Raw genomic sequence first — 20,532 nt, 5'->3', positions numbered from 1 at the left:
CAACACGGACGAAGATTCAACGGTGTGAAAATGACTTGAGACTTCGTTACGAAATATTGATGCACCAGAGACAATTGAAGGTGAAGGAATACGACAATGATTTGCGTTAAGATTGGTTATCGAAAGGGTGGATGAAATTTCGGATTTTTTCCAAGTCCGAGTAAAATTGGGTTTGATTCACATGCTTGTCATGCGTTAATCATTGCATATTTGTTTAGTACCACTGAACACGGAATCGGTGAGACAATCCATTTGTTTTTTTTTTTTTTTATCAAGTATTAATCAATATTTTAGTGTATAAATGAAACGACACTGTAAACAATTTTTGCTTTCCGCGAGTGCTCTACCATAGTTTTCATCCAGTAGGCGTTCATGATACACCGCGAACGAGTTCGCGCTCATGTTTATTACTTCAAGCTATAGAACTTACTATATGGTATTATTGTAAGATAAATCGTTAATTTTTACGTTTTCTCACGTTGTAACCTGAATACCAAATAGTTAGACTAAGGTCCGATGAACAAGTTAGACACATGTGTGTACGAGACGTCCTCTCTAAACGGCCAATCTTCTATGGCCGACAACGCCAACCGGCGTTAGTTCGTAATGTGAAGAAATGTAAAAGCCTATTACTCGTAAATAAATGTTACTCGTCGTAATACGAAATCCCGTGGAATTTTATTTGAACCATACGGGCGAGCAACCTCTTAAAAGATAGCATCCTCAATACTTAAGATACACGCATAACCTGAAAATATGTAATATACGCTTTTCACCATTCTTGAAAAAACACTATTAAAAGAGAAAAATAAGAGTTTTTTTTTTTCACCGGGTTCTTTCAGGTTAAACCCAGTCGGTAATTTGGGGCGGGAGATATCGGTCCCATCCTGTTTATGGGTAATAAAAATGGTTTCTATCTTGACTGAAATTTTCAACGATTTCTTCAACCGTGTGACGATGTACCATAGTATCATATACCGTGTATAGATATGATGCAACATACGCAGGTTAGACATCAAGGCGTACAAACGAAACAAGTGACCAGGATGGGGCTGCACAGGTGGGAATAGAGGTGGACGAGGTCGTCCAACACTTTCCTAGCTGCGGCAGAACGAACGGCGATCAATACTTCGTATGCAACACAAGTCGTACAACCACGTGTTTTGCGTTTCATATAGACGATATCCGTTCGCGCTCACCGATGTCCGGACTAGAGCTGCACCCACGAAAAAGGATCGACAATCGCATGATTTAAGGATGAATGGGCTACGCCGTCCGAATCGAGAGTCAGGAGAGGATGAAAATGGGTAGGGGTGAAAATATGGAAAGATGAAAAAATTGAAAGGTCAAAATATAGAATTTTCGAAGCAGCGAAAACTTGATTTATAGAAATTAAAAATTTTGAAATCAGGACGATCGAGGAGTAAAAGAATAGAAAAGGTCAGAACGTAGAATGCCAAAATGTAGAATCGTCAGAATTCCTCTCGATAATATAGAATCGTATGGTCGTTCTATGTTTTGAACTTTCTATAATTTGTCATTCTGTACTTCAACTTTCTATGGTTATTATTTTCTGTACTTGGACGTTTCACGTTTTTAAATTTTATGAACAAGATTTTGGCGTCTATTACAATTCGATATTACGGTACTTCTATGCTTAAATAAATAAATTTTGATTCTATACATCGAATAATAACAAAAATTTTCATTTATTGCTTATAAAGTTTGCTTTTGTCTTTTTTACGTTGATAAATTATCACCGGTCACCGCGAATTTTGAGTCTGGATTCTAGATGTCAAATTTTGAATTATTCTACGTAACTAATGAAAGGAATAATAGTTTTATTGGACAAAGTCTGCTTTTGTAGAAACCAGAACGATATTTCGGATTTTAAGAAAAATTACCTACTTTATGAAACGTTTATTGTGAACAACAATCGAACAAGCTTCAGTTTTGCATTAAAATTTTTTGATTAAAAATGATTGAAAGGCGAAACTGAAGTTTGTTCGAAACCATAGAGAAAAGGTTTTACGATCAGATCGTTCAGAATTATCAAACTCGGGTGTTTTGGTACCAATTTTAATGTTTTTGGGATTATTTTGCTTATGGTTGAGAAATCCAGAGATCGCCTGAAAAAAACTTAAAATACTCATCTCCAGAGTGGATGATAATAGATCGCATAATGGTACAATTACTGATGTTCGTTACAACGATAACAATGTAAGATTTCTCATCCGTTTTCAGATAATTCAGATCTGAATTATCTGGCTGACAAAACATCAACCCAAAACTTCAGAAACGAATGTAAACACCGAAGTTCCCCAAGCTAATTATCGAAAACCTTTTCGCAAATATTTAATATCTTAGATTGCGTTGTTCGAATATCGTCAAATTCATTTCACGATTCATACGATGATCAAATCGTACGAAGTGCAGTTTGGCACGTGTTATTAATATTTAATATTATTAATATTATTAATATTTGGATGAAGAATTTGTGTCGAACTGTAAATGTAGCCTAATATAGCAGGTTCGGGTTTTCGGTGAAACGCATATTCATTTTTCTTCTCGAAATTGTAATGCAGCCCATGTTTTGGATTTTGTTTCAATTGCACGAATCTATTTTGTTCATTTGGTTAATCCAACTCCGTTTCCGACATATGAGGAGATAATTCGATCGAGAATTTTCTGCTCTAGACGATGATTGAATCATTTTTCATCTATGTATAGCAGTTTTTGAGGAAAACGCAAAAGCATCAAATATTAATGTTTTCTCGAAACGCCGGCTATGCAGCTCAAAAATGACTTCAAATTTGAGTTCCCGAGTGTCTAAAGCCCCTGTACACAAAAATGCATCCATATCCGGAATATTTTTAATTCAAACCTGTTTTGACCGAGCTAATATTTTTAAATAATACAACGAAAACGTAGACGGGCGTTTTCTCGTTTCTTTTTAAAAATCCGTCGTTCCTCAGGGATTCAGGCAAAAATAGATATGAATATATAATTAGATGGATTGATCAAAAACGGAATTAAAATTCACCCAGAACAGTTTCACAGAGCTGAGAGCGTAACGTCATTTGCTTGACCGCAAAAGCGCTGTGTTTCCACAATTATAAGCACAATTCTCAAGGATACTTTCTGCGTCGATCAAGTTCGTTTTCTGCTGTTACATACTCAAGTCAAGTTAACTGTGAAACACGGTTTCCCTGTGACGACACTATTTTTCCTTATACATCGTATGAGGAATATAATCAGTTCGCGTCATTCGTAATAACCAAGATAATCTCGGGAATTTGTACGGATTAGATTCTATTCTGAGAACCCCGAAAATGAACACGTCTAGATATTTATCTTACGAATTGAAAAACTTTCGAGAAATTTTTTATTTTGTTCGGTTTCCATTTTCCGTTTTATACCCATTTTTGTTCGTATATATATGTATATATGAGAAAAAAATTGTATGCAAACTTTTTTTTAAGTTACCAAAAAAAAAAGTAATATTTGTAGACTTTTGTGCGCAACAATCACTTGGGGAGAACAAACTTAAGGAGAGGCAATTTCACTGTAGAACAAAAAAAAACTAAAAAGTTACAATTTTTATAAAAGAATATTCTTTCGTTCAAGCTCGAAAATTAATATCATTTCACGGTTTTTTCTCGGGTTTTTTATTTCATCGATAGTAAAATTATACGTCGATTATAAGCAATTTTGATTTTTACATCTCAGACAAGAATTACGCACTCCTTGTTTCCCGCCAATTCGAGACTTCTCAAGAGAATTTTCAAGTTTCTGTCAACGTTTAAATAAAAATAGGAGTGAAACATTATCGAAGATTGTTGATTTATGTGATTGTAGAATACAAATCATTGTGAACTTCGGAATTCACAGAACTCAAAACAATTTCAATACCGTCAAGGATTTCGCTGGGAATCATTTATTACTGGTTAAACTAAAAATAGCCGAAAACTGGTTTGAGACTACAGTCACGATTGATATATCCGAAAATAATTTTTGGTTTTTAAATTACTGTAGCTCATACAGTCGATCATTATATAATAACTTGAAATCGGTTAAAGCTAATGACTTCAATACAAATCATCGATAATCAATCAACCTCATATACTTGTGCATTGTAGTGTTTTTTATTGCAAGTGAAATAATGCGGCGAAAATTATTCTATCCCTAAACTGTGATTTTTAATGTTTTTTTTGAAGTCATCTAACGTGATTCAAAGTCGTAAATAAAAGTAAAAGTTATTTAATCCTCTTGAGAGCTCCAAACACTGCGCGAATAACATGGGCGGTTGAATTTTGTAAATACGTTTTTACTTTATTTTCTCCCCCAACGATTATTTTCCATAATCGTGCGACTTATCGGCTGTTTCTTGCGAACATGCTTAAACTATATCTATGGGGAGAATTTCGAACTTCGATAATAAATTCGTTAAATGCCTCTGCATTTCGTGTTCGTAGTATCATCATCTATTATCATCTATGGAATGTCTAACTCGAGTATAATTTGATGCGTATACGAAGATTAATCAAACTATCGTTCTAATAAAGTCGGACATCTGGATTTAAAGTTCAATAAAAGCTGTCGAACAAAAATACTATTAACTAACTGAGAAAGCGTTGGAAAAAATTAGAATTTCCCGCATTCAAGTTTCTCGTCAGAAATCGCTGTGTTGGTGTATGTTTTTCATCCTTCAGCATCATCTGGCCAATTTTTGACGATAATATGCAAAACGACGTTGATATTGATATAAAAAGTGATCCCATGGTTTGTATACCGTGAAAAATCTGACAAATTTATATCGGAAATTAAATAATACTGAATCCAATCGATGAGTTGAAAGAAGTCTAAGAGACGCGAACAAAGCAGAGAATGAGAATGGTCTGAAATAACGAGAATGAAGTTAGGAACGTTACTGAAACAATTCGCACTTTTAGGATTGTCTGAAATTTCGTAAACCATGATAACACTAAAACTTACTCATATACATATATGTATTTAGAAAAACCAATGTAATTCCTTGAAAGTCGTTCTCAAATTGCTCAATAATGATATTTTCCCTGATGTTCCGTTACGTTAACGTCACCGACTTCAACCACGTCTGCAAAAAAACGATCATGTACGTATACGCATATCAGCGATCTGATCATGGAACAAGTACTTACATCCTCTTTGTGTCACTTTCAAATACAACCACTATACAGGAAACTGTTCTATATATAAATAACTCAGTTAAGACGTAACGAGGATCTGTTATTAACAAGCAACTGCGTACGTACCTATTATATGTATATGCGTAGGTATAGCTATCAAATTCATAATCCGAATGGCTATATCGATCCACAATTATTGCCCACAACAGCATCCGGTTCATGGGAGTGGAAGAGAAATTTATTAGTCGACGCGATTGATAATCTCTGATGTACATAAATGCATATGTAATTTTATACATTTTTTTCCTTTTAACTACGGTGCATTATCTGATGGACATGGACACCCGAAAAACAAGTGCAAAACATTTGAAGAGAAGAATATTTTTGTTACAAAGATTTTATAAATTGAAAAAGATTTCGTTGTGTTTCAACGATTATGATTATTATCTATTGGATATTGATATATTATATTAATTTAGTAAAATTGAATCAGTGAATGGTTTCCGCTTCCACCTCAGATTTCGTTCAATCACTTACGCTAATCGTACGTAAAGTTTGAATAACAGACCGGTTTTAACATCGTAAGATATTAAAGTGCAGACTTTCTAAACGCGAGAGCGAAACTTGTTTGTAAATTTTTTCATTCCGATATTTTAAGATGATGTCTCAAGTTTCGAAATATAACCAAATCAAATGAAATTCTATACAATTTACAACGGAGATTAAGACCTCGAAATTCTCGAAGCTCATTTTTAATAAAGACACAAGCACAGTGTGAAGATCCTCTTTGGAAAAGCTAAGAGACGATCCGCTGTTTCAGCTTTAGGAATTTGCCAAAAAACAAAAGTGCAAGCCGAATTATTTCCCATTAGGAGAAAAAATATCTAGGCGTCAAGCGTAATGATTTTTACAAACAAAATCAAAATCTCGCAGCAAAATTTCCTGGAGGCATCCACAAAGCGTCCGAGTATTATTATATTTTTATCATATCTTTATTTCGCACGATAAATTGCAATTTGAATCGGCAGAAAATGGACTTCTCATAAAATTTTTTGACAGGCTATCACTCGAGATGAAAAAGTGTCCACAATATAGGCTGCAAACATTGAACAACATTTTGTAAGCCTTATTGTCGTAGTACATATAGTCCATGTTCGACAGGTTAACTGAAGATTGATAAGGACAGCAAGACATGGGAATGCTTTTGAAACAGGCGAAAAGGCATCGGAGACGCGAAGGTAATAGTAGCACCCTACATTTACCAATATGCTGATAAGGATTACGATGTTAATTGAGTCGGTAACAGTCGGAAATTTCTATACCAAAGCTTATAAGGATTACGATCTTAATTGAGTCGGTAAGAGCAGGTAATTTCTATACCGAAACTTATAAGGATTACAATCTTAATTGAGTCGGTAACAGTAGAAAATTTCTTTACCGAAGCTTATAAGGATTACGATGTTCATTGAGTCGGTAACAGTAGGAAATTTCTATACCGAAGTTTATAAGGAATACAATGTTAATTGAGTCGGTAACAGTAGGGAATTTCTATACCAAATCTTATAAGGATTAAAATCTTAATTGAGTCGGTAAAAGTCGGAAATTTCTATACCGAAACTTATAAGGATTGCAATGTTAATAGAGTCGGTAACGGTAGAAAATTTCTATACCGAAGCTTATAAGGATTACGATGTTTATTGAGTCGGTAACAGTAGAAAATTTCTATACCGAAGCTTATAAGGATTACGATGTTTATTGAGTCGGTAACAGTAGAAAATTTCTATACCGAAGCTTTCAAAACGCCCCATTTAGCTGACTGCTTTTAGCAATCTCCAGTCGATGTTCGCGTGCATGTTCAAAGAAGAGTAAAAGCTGACAGTCTCTTTTGACAAAGGCTTATTCGGAAACTGAATATGTCAAAGTGTTCGCCACAACAGTAGTGAAAACGTAGCTTGATGTTTTGTGCTTTCTTTGAAATCTCTAGCACAGTCCGTCCACAGGAAACACTGCTAAAACATCTAGGATAGTTTCCACTGATTTATACAATACATAGGGATCTGTAAATATATGTATAGATCAGTGGTAGTTTCATTATCCTAAAATACGAAATCTGTGATGTTTAATTTCATCTCATAGGTTTATCATTAGTTGATAAATGAAACGCCGTAAAGAATGCGAGCGAAAGAAGGAAAAGAAAAATGAAACCTGCTGATGGCCTTCAAGATTTATGCATCTGCATAAATGAAGTTTGGCAAGCTGTAACTTCGAGACGATCATTCTGAAGACAAAGTTTTTGTATCGTACTGGATTATCTAATGGCGATATTTTTCATTTCATTTTCATTTCAATTGAGAATTGTTTATTGGCATGTCGAAGTTCCATTTGCGAATTTTCTTTCAACTTGTCAAATAACATAATCTGAATAACTCTTACTCAAATACAGTGTTGTCCATATAATTAGCGTCGCGTATGTAAACTGAAGTTTCTTTTTTTACGTGTCACCTTCTTGTAAGTTGAGAAGATAGAGCCTTGTTGTTTGCCATCAGAATCACTAAATTCCGTTCTTTACATCGCAAAATGTTAGCTCTTGAATTTTTTGTCGTAAGTGATGGTCTAGACCTGAGAACGTGTGGATCTAGCGAAAACTCAACATTTAACTTTCGAGGAGATTGTAACAACTGCCCTTATTTTGTTTTCGTTGAAAACCGGAATGTTGAAAAACTACACAATGTCATTTCATAAGATACCTGTTACTGGACTGTGTAATCTGATACGGTCCATCTCGATTGCCTATAACTAGCCTTTTGCTTTTTTGGTATAAGAAAAAGATGGGTGTCGGTCAAAAATCATATTTTCTAATTTCAACGATCAACAATATTTTTATATATTTCTTATTTCTCGTTAAAAAAAAAACCTTAAAATTTGTTTTTATACATCTTCTTCTTTGTACCGGTAAACCTATACTTTTATTCTTTTTGATGAATAGTATCGCGAAAAAAACTGTTTCTCCGGCTTCTGTTTCTTATAATTAATTACATTTAAATCGCAATAAGCATTCCTACGTAGTATGTCAACTTATCTATGTCTAGAACGATGAGGTTGTCAAGTGATCAAGGGATTAATCGACTGATGCACTTCGGGATTCCCCACACATGAAGTGTCATTTTAAAACGGTTCCCATCCGGAATGTCAATTTTCAAAATTCCCCCGGACAAGATCCCCCCTCCATGAAATTCCCCCGGATAAAATTTCCCTCCCCCAATATTATTACACGTTCATTAATATTCTTACAATTATTTATTTGGGGAAATTTTACCTGGACGAATTTTATCGACGAGATTTTATCCGGTGATATTTCGTTGCAGGAGAATTCTGAACGGCCACGGTCACTAGGTTTAAAAACCGCTGAGAAAAAAAGAATTTTTTTTTAAACATAAACGCAGGCACAATAAATAGTTTCGCCGATAAATAGATAAGATTGTTGTGTCAGTATCCGCAAAGTATGCGATACTAAATCATAGATAGGTTTGACGCTTTTACGAACTCATGCATCCTCTAATTAGCAGAAGTCACATAAAAACTGGTAAGACAACTGTAAGAAATTAGAAATATATAAATGGACAAATTAATTACTCATACAAATTAGCATTAATAAGGTATGTTTTAGAGCTATCTCATATCATAAAATCTATTATAAACAATTTTTTTCAGACATACGTCTTAGTTGTTAGGCATTTTTCCTTATTGTATATTTACGGATTAAAAGAAAAAAAACTAAGCGTGTACGATTTATTTTATTTTTACGTTAGTGTTTGCGAATATTATTTTCGACCGGTCTTAGTTCAACGACGTTGTATCATAATGGTATGTAAAAATTTAACTGATTCTAAGAAGACGCCATGGAGAAAAAAACTCTATCGCAGAATACAATTTTTTTTCTTTTTTTTTTTTCTTACTTGTTGAACGAATATCATTATACGGAAAGAACGTAATAAAAATTTACGGTTTTGGAGATTGAGAAGGGAATCGCAAACGTTATCAAAAATTTCAAAATGTATTCGGTGAAACTGAGATGATAAAAAAAAAAAAAAAATAACGTGGCAACAAGCAGATAGAAGATAAATTCTGGTACTTGTATGATTTATAATACACGGAAGATGGGTAACGGAGGATAGTAAGAAGAAAAAAGTATACCGCTGTAAACACCGCTGTGATTTATTTATTATTCTTACGTTGGTAGGTATATCGGGTCTCTAATGGCACAAGTTTGTAAGCTCCATTCTGCGACCTTTTGCTGTTGAAACAAAGCAAAAAAGTGTGTTGCTTTTTTTTTTTATTATATCTAAGCTTAAAACATGAAAATATGGTCAGAAACGTTGAATCTATTCGTTGATACGAACTTACGCTACTGATTCGTCTAATTCCATAAGGTCGTATGTGCGAAAAATAATTTTATTCACTTTTCTTGGGCTCAAGGATAAAAATTCATCAACCAAAGTTATTATTCTTATTCCTATCATTGCATTAATTGAGGCTCAATTAGCGTTAAAAAATGCCTTATCAGAAGGCCATTTTTTGCGCGACGCGTTTACATATTCGTTTAATAATGTGGCGGTAATTTTAGTGGAAGCCGTGACCGCTCATCGAAGACCTTTGAAATTTGGCATATAACGAGTAATCTACCGCTTATGTATTATTATGGAAACGATGGGACAGAATTTCCTTACATTGTTGTTCAGGAAATAGAATTTTATAGAATTCGACGAGAAGTTTTCTCAAACTATCCATATATATAATTATTATGTAATTATGCTAAATTGATATAATTTCAATATTTGTAATGTAGGAAATATTTTGGACGGTGTTTTGGAATTCAAAGTAATACGTTGCAAGATCGGTTCGACATAACGATAAAAATTTGTGAACAAACAGGAATCACGGGTATCCGTAACGATTTTCAAGACACTTGTGAAAATTTGAATTCTCTTAATCTTGAATGTGAAAAAAGAATTACCACTTATAAAAATGTGGTTTGTATATTATATGTATTCAGCGAATACAAACTTGCTAATTGTAAGCAATCTCCGTGCACCCGGTTTCCATATCATTAAGGGAAAAAAATTTGGATTTGTAGAAAATCCTCGAATAAAATTCTCTCAACTTATCCCGTAAAAAGATTCGGAATTCCCTGACGCTTTCCCACGAAACTTAGGTAATGTTGGGTAGTTTTTATGAAAAAAAAAAGTTGGAGAAGTTGTCCACCTTGAATGTATAATTTTAGATTTAAAAAAAACATAGTATTGCATCGCCTCATACAAATAGTTAGAAATTGAACAATACCATTTCCGAAAGTTAGCTTAAACGAATTTACGAAGCATAGCTGAAGTTTGAAAACTATTTATAAAAAAAAGTACGTCTTTCCCTATTGTCCATCATAATTCCCTGACTTTTTCCGGTAGACGAAGTTCCCAGACCATTTCCGGTTATCCCGGTTTTTCCGGTCTGTCGTCGTCCCGTTACATCTTATACTTTCCAATCATTCACGAGTGATCGAATACCTATAAATAAACACCGTATCTCCACTTCCCGATTGGGGAAACCCCAGCGCATCGGTTAACTTTATACGGAAAGTCCTACCAGCACGTCACGCGAGAGCTAGGAAATGGATATCGTACATGGTTTGGAAGACTTGTCTTACAACTCGTTTGATCGAACGTAGTAACGTTACTGTATGGAGGCATGTCCAAGAAAAATCTTTGCCTCGGACCAATAGAATTGTCTAAAATTTAATAAACCATACCGAACCAATCGTACCCATATTTTTCAAAAACCAACTTCTTGAAGGTGATTTTAAAATTGCATAGTAATGAATTTCTTCCGGATGTTTCATGGCGTTAAAGCTACTTGATTCAGGCTCTTTGCATTTCTTTCACATTTCTTCGAACTTGATTAAAATATCCGATATATAATGTATCAGATGCTTCGCAAGTTTATTTTGACTACAGACTATCGGTAACATCACAAAAGGACGTTGTTCTACAACAATAAACATTTTTATATTCAAACATCATTATCAATATCGTAGTTTGGAGAAGCTGCAGTCCGGCCATTTCTACAGATTGCAAACAAAAACGATGTCTTTGATATCACAGTTGTTCCGGATAATAGTGGTAACAACGCGAATGAAAATTTTTATCGAACCTCTTTGATTTAGTGCTAATTTTAAACTTTGGAACGAAACCTTACACACGCGTGGAAAACAACTTTTATTTGTCGATGTCTGATTCAAACCTGTTTTTCCATGTCGGTGTACTTTACGTCTGTACATATCGGAACGGCGGACGGTGACCCGAAAAAGTTCTAGTCGTTTTATAGGTTAATGTTCTGCCGCTAAGCGTATCCCAAGTAAGGAAATGTCATCCAGCAGAATCTGGCAACTCTTAGCGCCGAACCAACGTAAAACTTTTTCGGTCCAATGTAGACGAGGTTGAAGTTAGCAACGTTATTGTAACGAAAAATTGGGAAACAATCACTATTTTCTTATTTTTACAATGATTTTGGAAGAACTGAGATAGCAAAATATCAGTGTGTTTCGTTTTATTACGGTTTACTCAATATCAAACAGTTCCAAAATCGCGACATAACGGTTTTTCCTCAGCATGAATCGTTACGGTAACGTTACTAATTTCAACATGATCAATGTACGGTGTTTTCCACGTCAAACCAGACAGTTAATTTTCTCAATCCCGCGCAATTTAATTTTTCTACCCTTCTGCAGAATTGAATTATGTGTGGAACGGATCAGTTATGAATTTTTTTTTTCAGATTCCTTTATGCCAAGAATTCTTCGTGACACCCGTGCGAAAAACAATTGAACTTCAATAATCAGTCGATTTTTTAGATCAACGTAGCTTGAGATCTGAGTTGTTCGTAAAAAAAAGTTGTGCAGCTTCGTACGAAATTTTCTTCGGTTCAATTTGTTTTCAACTGACAATACTCTTCACCTTGAAAGTGCGGTTTTTCGGAAAAACTACACAATCCATTTGCAGCACAAACGAGCCCTGTAATAGAATTCACTTAAATATATGCACCGCATCTGTTTTCACTCCCAAAGATTGTCCAGAAATTGGTGGTTTTGTAAGTATGTACCGTAAGCCGCAATACGATACTGAATCAGAGCCAAAGATTATTACTCGTAATCCGTAAACTACTGGACAACGTTTGGGATTTGAAAAGACAACATGCTCTGTATGAATTTCAGCGAAATCGATAAGCACGCTTATATATTACAATTGACTTTCACCGATTTTCCGTAAAAACTGCGCTTTGAAGGTCAAGAAATTATTTTTTTTTTTTTTTTTTTTTAATACAGGAGTCGAAAATATCACACAAAGTTGCTCAAGTTTTTATCAGATTTTTTTCATGTACCGATCGCTCGGATTTGATGCTACAATGATTCATCTGAGAAAAAAAAACGCCGAACAATTGTAATTAAATTTCGCCGCCTGAGCGTCGTAAAAAACCTTTGATTTGTGAAATCTGAGAAAAAGATTTGGCCGAACCTTTGCCAATGCATACTTGAATTGTGTGAAATGAGAATGAGAAACAGTCAATGCAAATTGTGAGACAAAAAACTTGCATTTCTACGTTCGATTTGGTACGGAATTATGTAAAGGTGTAATAATCCACAACATCCATCTACCAGCTATCCTCTACCTCTTGACATTAAGAATTTTAAGAAAATGGATAATTAAACAGAACGCCACTCTAGCTACACCACTACAAGCAACAAGAGGAGGCAAGCAAAGCGCGGAATGAATGTGTGAATGAATAAATGAAGGGATGAACGAATGCGAATGAATGAATGAATGAATGAATGAATGAATGAGAAAGGTGTTACTAATTATCTAAATATCTTAAGTGCAGAGGAATTAAAAGCGAAAACAGCCAAGGAAGTTTTTTCACGGATCAATGAATACCTTTATAAGATCAACGGAGTAGAGACCTGCGGGGAAAATATCTGCAGTCTCTTTGCCCGTAGAGTCTGTGGGGTTCTGAGGTTGAAGATGGTCTTCGTCTTCGTCGACGTTGTCACGGTCGTTGTTGTCGTCGTCGTTGTCGTCGTCGTCTTTGTTGTTGTCAGAGTCGTCGTTGTTGTTGTTGGCGATGTTGTTGCCGTTGCCGTGCCCGTTCCCGTTCTTGTTATTCGAAGCTTCGACGCCTCGGCTACGATTGTTGTTTCTGTTGTTGTTAACATTGGGCAAGGAACCGCCAGCCTTGAACTGATTCCCAAGGTTTATTCGGAGGTGCTTTCCGCTGGACTGAAGCGGAGGACTCGCCCCGGCGCTCTTCACCGACGGAGTTACTTCACCGGGTGCCCCGCAGCCCGTTGGACTTGCTACGACCGAGTTACTGGCAGACGCCACTCCAGCCACCTAAGCATTTCATCAGATACCCACACCGTTTCATTCCAATTGCAAAGCCCCAACCACCGTTTCATGTACGCTTGGGAACAACGAATCTGAGACAGCTAATTTTTTACACTAGACAGTTACGTTGGTAACACGGAGAAACCTACAGCGCCACAGTCGGCCGCGCGCGAAACTAACTCAATCTCAATAAACGTAACGTAACCCATGACCGTCGAATCTAACCTTAGAATACGCGTCAATCCAACAAGTCATTATCCCCGTGGTATTCTAAGGTAAGATTCGACGGTCATGGGTCATGTTATGCTTATTGAGATTGAGTTTGTTTCGCACTCGGCCGACTATGGCGCTGTAGGTTTCTCTGTGTTGCCAACTTAATTCTCTAGTGTAAAAAATTATCCGTCTCAGATTCATTGTCCCCATGTGTGCATGTTCCGGCTACGCTCGTGTTAGCAAAATTCAGGATCATTCGCGATTTTCGACTCCCCACGAAACTCCTTCTCTTTATCCGCCAACATCAGTTAATTGCTCAAGGTTTCTACTTCGAGGGATTAACCCTTTGAGTCAAACATTATTGAACTGAATATTTTAGCCTGAATTTTCTTACTCGAGGGTTTTTGTTATCGCTGATCACGAATCCGAAGTCAGAATTTCATAATTTCTAAATACAAAATGGCGGATGTAATATCGAAAAAAACCATGAAAATTTGATGATTCTGGCAGGAATTACATTTTTCCATATGTTAACAGTCAAACGAAGTAACAAAGATTACTTAAAGTTGTGAATAAATTTAAATTTACGCGGGACGCTGAGCATCTGACTGTGAGTGAAAGGGTTAATTACAGGAAAGGTAGATGGCCCGTTTTTTGCCAATTTCAGAGTCATTACACCTCGTGAACTTTAAGCATCATCCAGTTTTTACACTTTCAAATTACAGTTTGACAATGATGTGCGAAACGTGGGCTCCGAATGAATTTGATTTCACGCCATTTTTTCTTTAGCTAGTATTCCAATGTTCGTCGACCTTCTACAGTTTCTAGTGTAACACGATTTGCACTATTTTTGGCGTGATGTTGGGTCTAAGTTACACGTTGATAAATATAGGATTGGGGTGAGAATGTAGAACTATCTGAATATAAAAGGGTGGTCATTAATAATATTGAATTTTCAAATAAGCAAAAACCTGTTTCGTAGAAATACGAAATGATTATATAAAAACGTGCGAACCCAACAACTGACTCTCGCCATTTTTGATTTTGTTAAAAAATTTTTCTGCAATTCACCCAACTTTGAAACACTACCCTGAATTGTTTTTAGATTATTTATTCAACTGGTTAATTATTTATGAATATTGAGTGATTATGAAAAGGACCTTTTTTACAATTCTCAAAAACTGTATTCTCTTTTCGAATCATTTCAAGACTGGGCACATGATGGGCCGATTTTGTTCAGCCCTTTCAATTATTTGATTCGATAAAACATTCTTCTACAATTCCCAAAAAAATTCTAAAATTTGTTCTAATGAAATGTTTAGAAAAGAAAACACAAGTTTTAAGAATTTTATAAAAAGGTCCTTTTCAAAATTACTCTCAATATTTGTAAACAATTAATCAGATGATTGAAAATTCTGAGAAAAAATTCGGAGTACTGTTTCAGATTTGGAACAATTGCAGAAAAAATTTTGAACAAAATTAGAAACGGTGAGGATCAGCCGTTTGTTGGGTTTGCATGGAATTCCACATATAAAGCCAAAATACAGAATCGTCAGCGAAACGAATAAGAACGTATAAGCAAACCAAAATATATACAATCGGCAAAATTCGAACGGTTTTGGCTTTCTAGCACTTCACCATTCTACATTTGGACTTTTTCATATTTCGACTTCATATACATTTCAACATTCCATAAAACATACTTTCGCGTTGCTGAAACTTCGATACTATGACTTGTGTTTTCTGATCTTTCTACAGTTTTACCCATACCCAAAATATTTGATTCGTTGCAGTCATTACAGAAAAATATAGTAGAATCGGTATCGTTACGAAAACGGTTTAAAAACTGTTCAAATTACGATAAAATGTGGTGCAAGTCATTATTTAGTGTGATTATAGCTATCGATACTAGATTTTTTAGTTATAGTAATTTGAAACTTGTTTCTTTAGTTTACTATATTTTTTCATTTAAGTAAGGCCTCAATATCAATTTATTGTTGTACCAACATCAAATTATCTCAATAGTTATACGAGAAAATATCGTACTAACGACTAAGAAAACTAACACTAATAGATTTTCAGGTTATAGCTGTAACGAAACTCATTTTCAATCAGTATTCAGAAAACTGGATTGTATAATATCCACATTTATAATCACTTCTCGGTGCATCATCAAATTTAGATTCAAAAAAGAAGAAAATTTGTCGAAACCTTTTCCTAAAAGTAAACCTATAATGGCAAAAGTCAAGTCGTAGATAACTATTCATTTTCCGTAGAATTACAACAGAGATAGTTGAAAAATTCGCTGATACAGTGAATTTCCTCGTTCTACATCATTCCCGAGCTTCCCGGTAGTAATATGTCTGAACCGGCGAATTTCGACAAGGAGTTTCAAGGAAGTTTCCATAATAGTATAATAGCAGTGGAAACAGGACCACCAAGTTGCGTTGCGCAACAATGCACAAAGCAATAGAAAGATAACGATCGAAGCCAATCGCTCGTCCCAAAATCCATCAAAATAACTCTCGAGCCTTCTTTAAGGTCATGCAGTAGTCCTACCATTACCGACCGAGCAAACTCACCCTTTTTCTTCCTAAATTAGTCTCACGATGGCTCATTTTACTTCTCATTCTTTCTGGAATTGCGAAGTATCTCGGCTATGCACTTTTTGGTCGCTGAAATGCGGGAAATGTGGACGAAATATGGAAATGTGAGACGAGTCAAAAAATTCGCACATTTTCTTGACGAGTTTCAGAATACGAGTAACTTGCCTGAATTGTGCTAGAAGAGAGCGATGCATCGTAGAAATTTAAATCCTTTCCGTTCGTTTGTTTATTCAAAACAGGGAGGAAACGGGTGAGTTTGCTCGGTCGGTAAAAGTAGGAATACTACATGACCTTAAGTCTCGGCATTACTAACAGGCCAATATTTCAACCTGCCCAACAGATGCGTCGGATTTTTTAACGAGCGACTTTGATTAAACATGTTCGTATATGTACTATATATAAAAGCTGATACATATTTTCGATAAGCATTATGGTGAACATTAGTCAGATAAGTAGGTAAATTATTTATTGTTATTGTTTTTATACTGGGACTGAACGCAGAGCTGATTGACGGGGAACATACATCTTTTCGCAAATCGTCACTAGATCATTCCTGATCCTGGCGGACGAAATATCTTCGAGTTATCAATGAGATAACAAATTGAGAAACACCGGAAGTTGAACTTACTCTCAGGTCACTTTTTTAACATTCCACATTTCCTACAGCCGCCAGGAAACGCTGTTGGATATTAAAATTTCTATCGCATCCGATGATCCTATTTCATGTTATCGTTAGTATCTAATGAAAAAAATACTTGTGGAAGTAGGTATTAATATGTGTGTTCAGCTTGCCATCCGTCCTCCGCCAATGTAGACATGGGACAAACGGCGAAATAAAAATTAAAGAGGTTCTCTCTCGACCATAACTGACACAACTGCCGATTTTTTCCGATACGACTAACAGGGGGACGATGGTAAACAAGGGACCTGGTATTTTTTTTTTTTTTTTTTTTTTTCTACCAACAGTTCAACGGAGTTATTTTTTACCATTTTTCCGAAACAGAATAAGCACAGAAAATTATATCCGATAAATTTAAATAAATGTTCTATGATACTTCATCCCGTGAATACACAAACAACGGTTATCGATAATATTTACACAATATACTCAGCAGAGAATGAGAAATAGTTCTTAATAGAATAATTATAATCTGGTCTAAAACTACAGAGAAAAAAGGTTCAAGAATTTAAAATACTAAAGTTAAAATGATATGTGTACACATTTTTTACGATTACAAGTATTGCAACAATGTCAGGAATGCTTTTGCAGCAAGACCTCTATTTGCACAGAGAAATATATGCAATCCGAATTTTTTCTTGAAACGGATTGAAACGGTTCTTGTAAGAAAATTCTTCATTAAATCGTGAGGCATCGACTTGTGTGACCGAATACAGAAAAAAAATGGCAACCGATTGAGTCAGGATTGCTGTATAAAGGTATGTACACTTTAGATTGAACTGCCTTAATCGAGGGGTATTCACTTATAGATAGGGTGACAAACGATTAGAATGATATCAACCAATTTCAAGGGATTTCATTCGATTCCAGATGATTTCAAAGCAATTTTAAGTGATATCAAGTGATTTCGAGTCATTTTAACCGATTTCAAATGATTTCAAGTGATTTCAAACGATTTTAAAGTGAACGATTTCCAAAGTCGTTTGCGATTTCGACGAATTTCATACTATTTCACGTGATTTCAAGTGATTTCGAATGATGTCAAGTGATTTCAAGCAATCTTAAAGTCACTGCTTTTGAAAGTAGTTTGTGATTTCAACAAGTGAAAACACGTACGTTTTCACGCGATTTCAAGGGATCTCATACGATTCTATGCAATTTCGAGTAATTTCAAACGATTTTCAAGTGACTGATTTCCAAAGTAGTTTGCGATTTTAACAAGTGAATAACCCCTCTAAGCCCTAATATTAGAATAACGATCGTAAGTATATGGACATAAATAAAATTTTGCCTACTTCCAGCTTAATAAAGGTACAAAATGAATACCTATCAAATTAATAAAACTTGGTCGATCGGTGGAAAAGTTTAGAAATTAACCAACCATAATTACAGAGTGACGGTAACGACCTCGAAAGAAGCATTCGTTACTGATAGATCGTTATTTAATTTGACAGTACGTGTGCATATATGTTTGTCATTTACTACCGCGTTAAAAAGCGCGGAGAATTCGGCCTAACTAACATACGGGTTATTTTACGTTTGATTGGAAGTAAAATTTTCACTCGTGAATAATTTCTGTCATTTACAATTATAATAATGACACAGTATATAATAAAATAATAAAACAGATTCTACAGTCGGCCGCAAAGTGCGCAGGAAAGTTTGGCGTTCTCATAAAGAGAACACTGCCTCAAGGTCCCTTGCGTGCTGAAGTCCGGCTAATGATTGAATTCGCGAAATGATTCGACATCAGATTCCATATTCGAATACTCGCATATTCATTGTTATTCGCGAGGTTCTTTTATGCTTGTATCCGATAACAATGCTACACGTACCGGTATGATGACGAAAAGATCCAGAGTTAGTAATCGTTTGGTTCAATGATCATATCGTATGGATATTGGATGTGAAACTTGCTATTTGTTTCACACTCAATATGTTTAGGTAAATTTTAATGGACTACTGTCAATCAATTAATCACTTATTGAAATAAAGATTTAACTGGTCATCAAACTATTGTTTTCAATTTGAATTTTGGGATTTGAAAAACTGATTAAGCCGGATTCAAATGTTGCGTACCGTTTTGAATTGTTTTCAATTTCGTTTGGTTGACAAGAGTATTTTATTATTTATTATTCTTTATTATTTCACAAGCTGATCGATGACTATGGATTTTTTTATTCGTACATGACGATCCACTGTGAAACTGGAAACGCCGGATCGTTTAGAACGCAACTCGGTCTCGCTGCATGTTGAACAACGTTTTACTTTACCAATTCAGTGTTTCTAACTATGTGAAAGTTCAGAAAGTTGACACGACGAAAGCTTTTTGAACTGCAGAATTTTTCGTTCTACATTATCACAATATCGTATGGATGTGTTTGCCTATTTATTCGTATTTAAGTAAACAAAGTTGTAGCGAAAAATTTCTTCAACTATATTTATATCCATGTTTTGTTTTATCCAAATACAACATAATTAGCTGATAGCTGCCAAAAAAGTGGAGCGTAAACGAATTCAAATTATCTGTCTAAACCCTATTTTTCTGCACCATGCATTATTTATCCACGGATCTATGTGATATGTATTTTAATACCTCACACACGCGGCTGGATACAATAAAGAGCAAATATACTAGGATGCTATTATATGCGGCGCTATGAGCGAGGTACGAAAAAGCAACATTTAATAAAGTGTGTTCCGATTAATATAAAGTAGATAAATATTTTTATACGTAATATGAATCATGAATGCAGCTTTAGCATACCATTAACTACCATAAGGTGAACGTACGTTTGAACATAATTAATTAACGACCGGGTTTTATCACGAGGTTTATACTGGAATGAGTGCAATTCAATCGCGAGATACGAAAGCCATCTGGTGAGTGTATTACTAAGATGGCGCCACCTCGCCGGCAATGCCATCTAGCAGTCTTAAGCTGCACTACCTGGCTGTTTGGCTAGGATGGTAAGGCAGGCGAGACCAAAGCCGCCATCTCGCGGTGACGGTCATAATTTCCAAGCGCATAGTGTACATTCCGTGTCAAAAGTCAACGTATTTCTCATATATTTATCATTTTTTCAACTAATGAAACCCATTTTGAATAACTTATATAGCCTAGGTCACTTTCTGGCCCATAAACTAACTCTACGCGAAAAATCGCGTCGATCCGTTGCTCCGTTGCTGCGTGAAAAAAGGACAAACCAACAAACACACCTTTGCATTTATGATATTAGTAGGGATTTTGATCAACACCATATAACCCGAAACATTTGAAAATCTAAAAGGCATTACGTTTCGGCAATTTGATGACAAGCATTCCTAGACGTTGTTCGAATTTCACACATATATTTGGTAATTTGTGAACATAAAAATTCTTTCTCCTGATTTCCATTTATCGTTGAAATACATGATAAGAGACATCAGCGCGCCCA

At 35.3% G+C, this 20,532-nt stretch overlaps 1 protein-coding gene across 9 annotated transcripts in view; it reads right to left on the bottom strand.

The window, feature by feature from the left end:
• Positions 1 to 20,532, bottom strand: part of Crtc (CREB-regulated transcription coactivator) — a 56,949-nt gene that overhangs the window by 29,108 nt on the left and 7,309 nt on the right. For 8 of the 9 annotated variants that reach the window (XM_046634233.2, XM_046634238.2, XM_069137613.1 and 5 more), the window contains exon 2: positions 13,148 to 13,603. The exons of the other annotated variant lie outside the window; for it this stretch is intronic. In XM_046634233.2, coding sequence (XP_046490189.1) covers positions 13,148 to 13,603 — 456 coding nt within the window. The remainder of the gene's footprint in view (positions 1 to 13,147; positions 13,604 to 20,532) is intronic. 9 annotated transcript variants of the gene reach the window in all.

Source organism: Neodiprion pinetum, chromosome 7 (assembly GCF_021155775.2).
Source record: "Neodiprion pinetum isolate iyNeoPine1 chromosome 7, iyNeoPine1.2, whole genome shotgun sequence".
Taxonomy (NCBI): Eukaryota; Metazoa; Arthropoda; class Insecta; order Hymenoptera; family Diprionidae; genus Neodiprion; species Neodiprion pinetum.
Note: the sequence above shows the minus strand (reverse complement) of the source record. Positions and strands in the feature narration are given on the sequence as shown.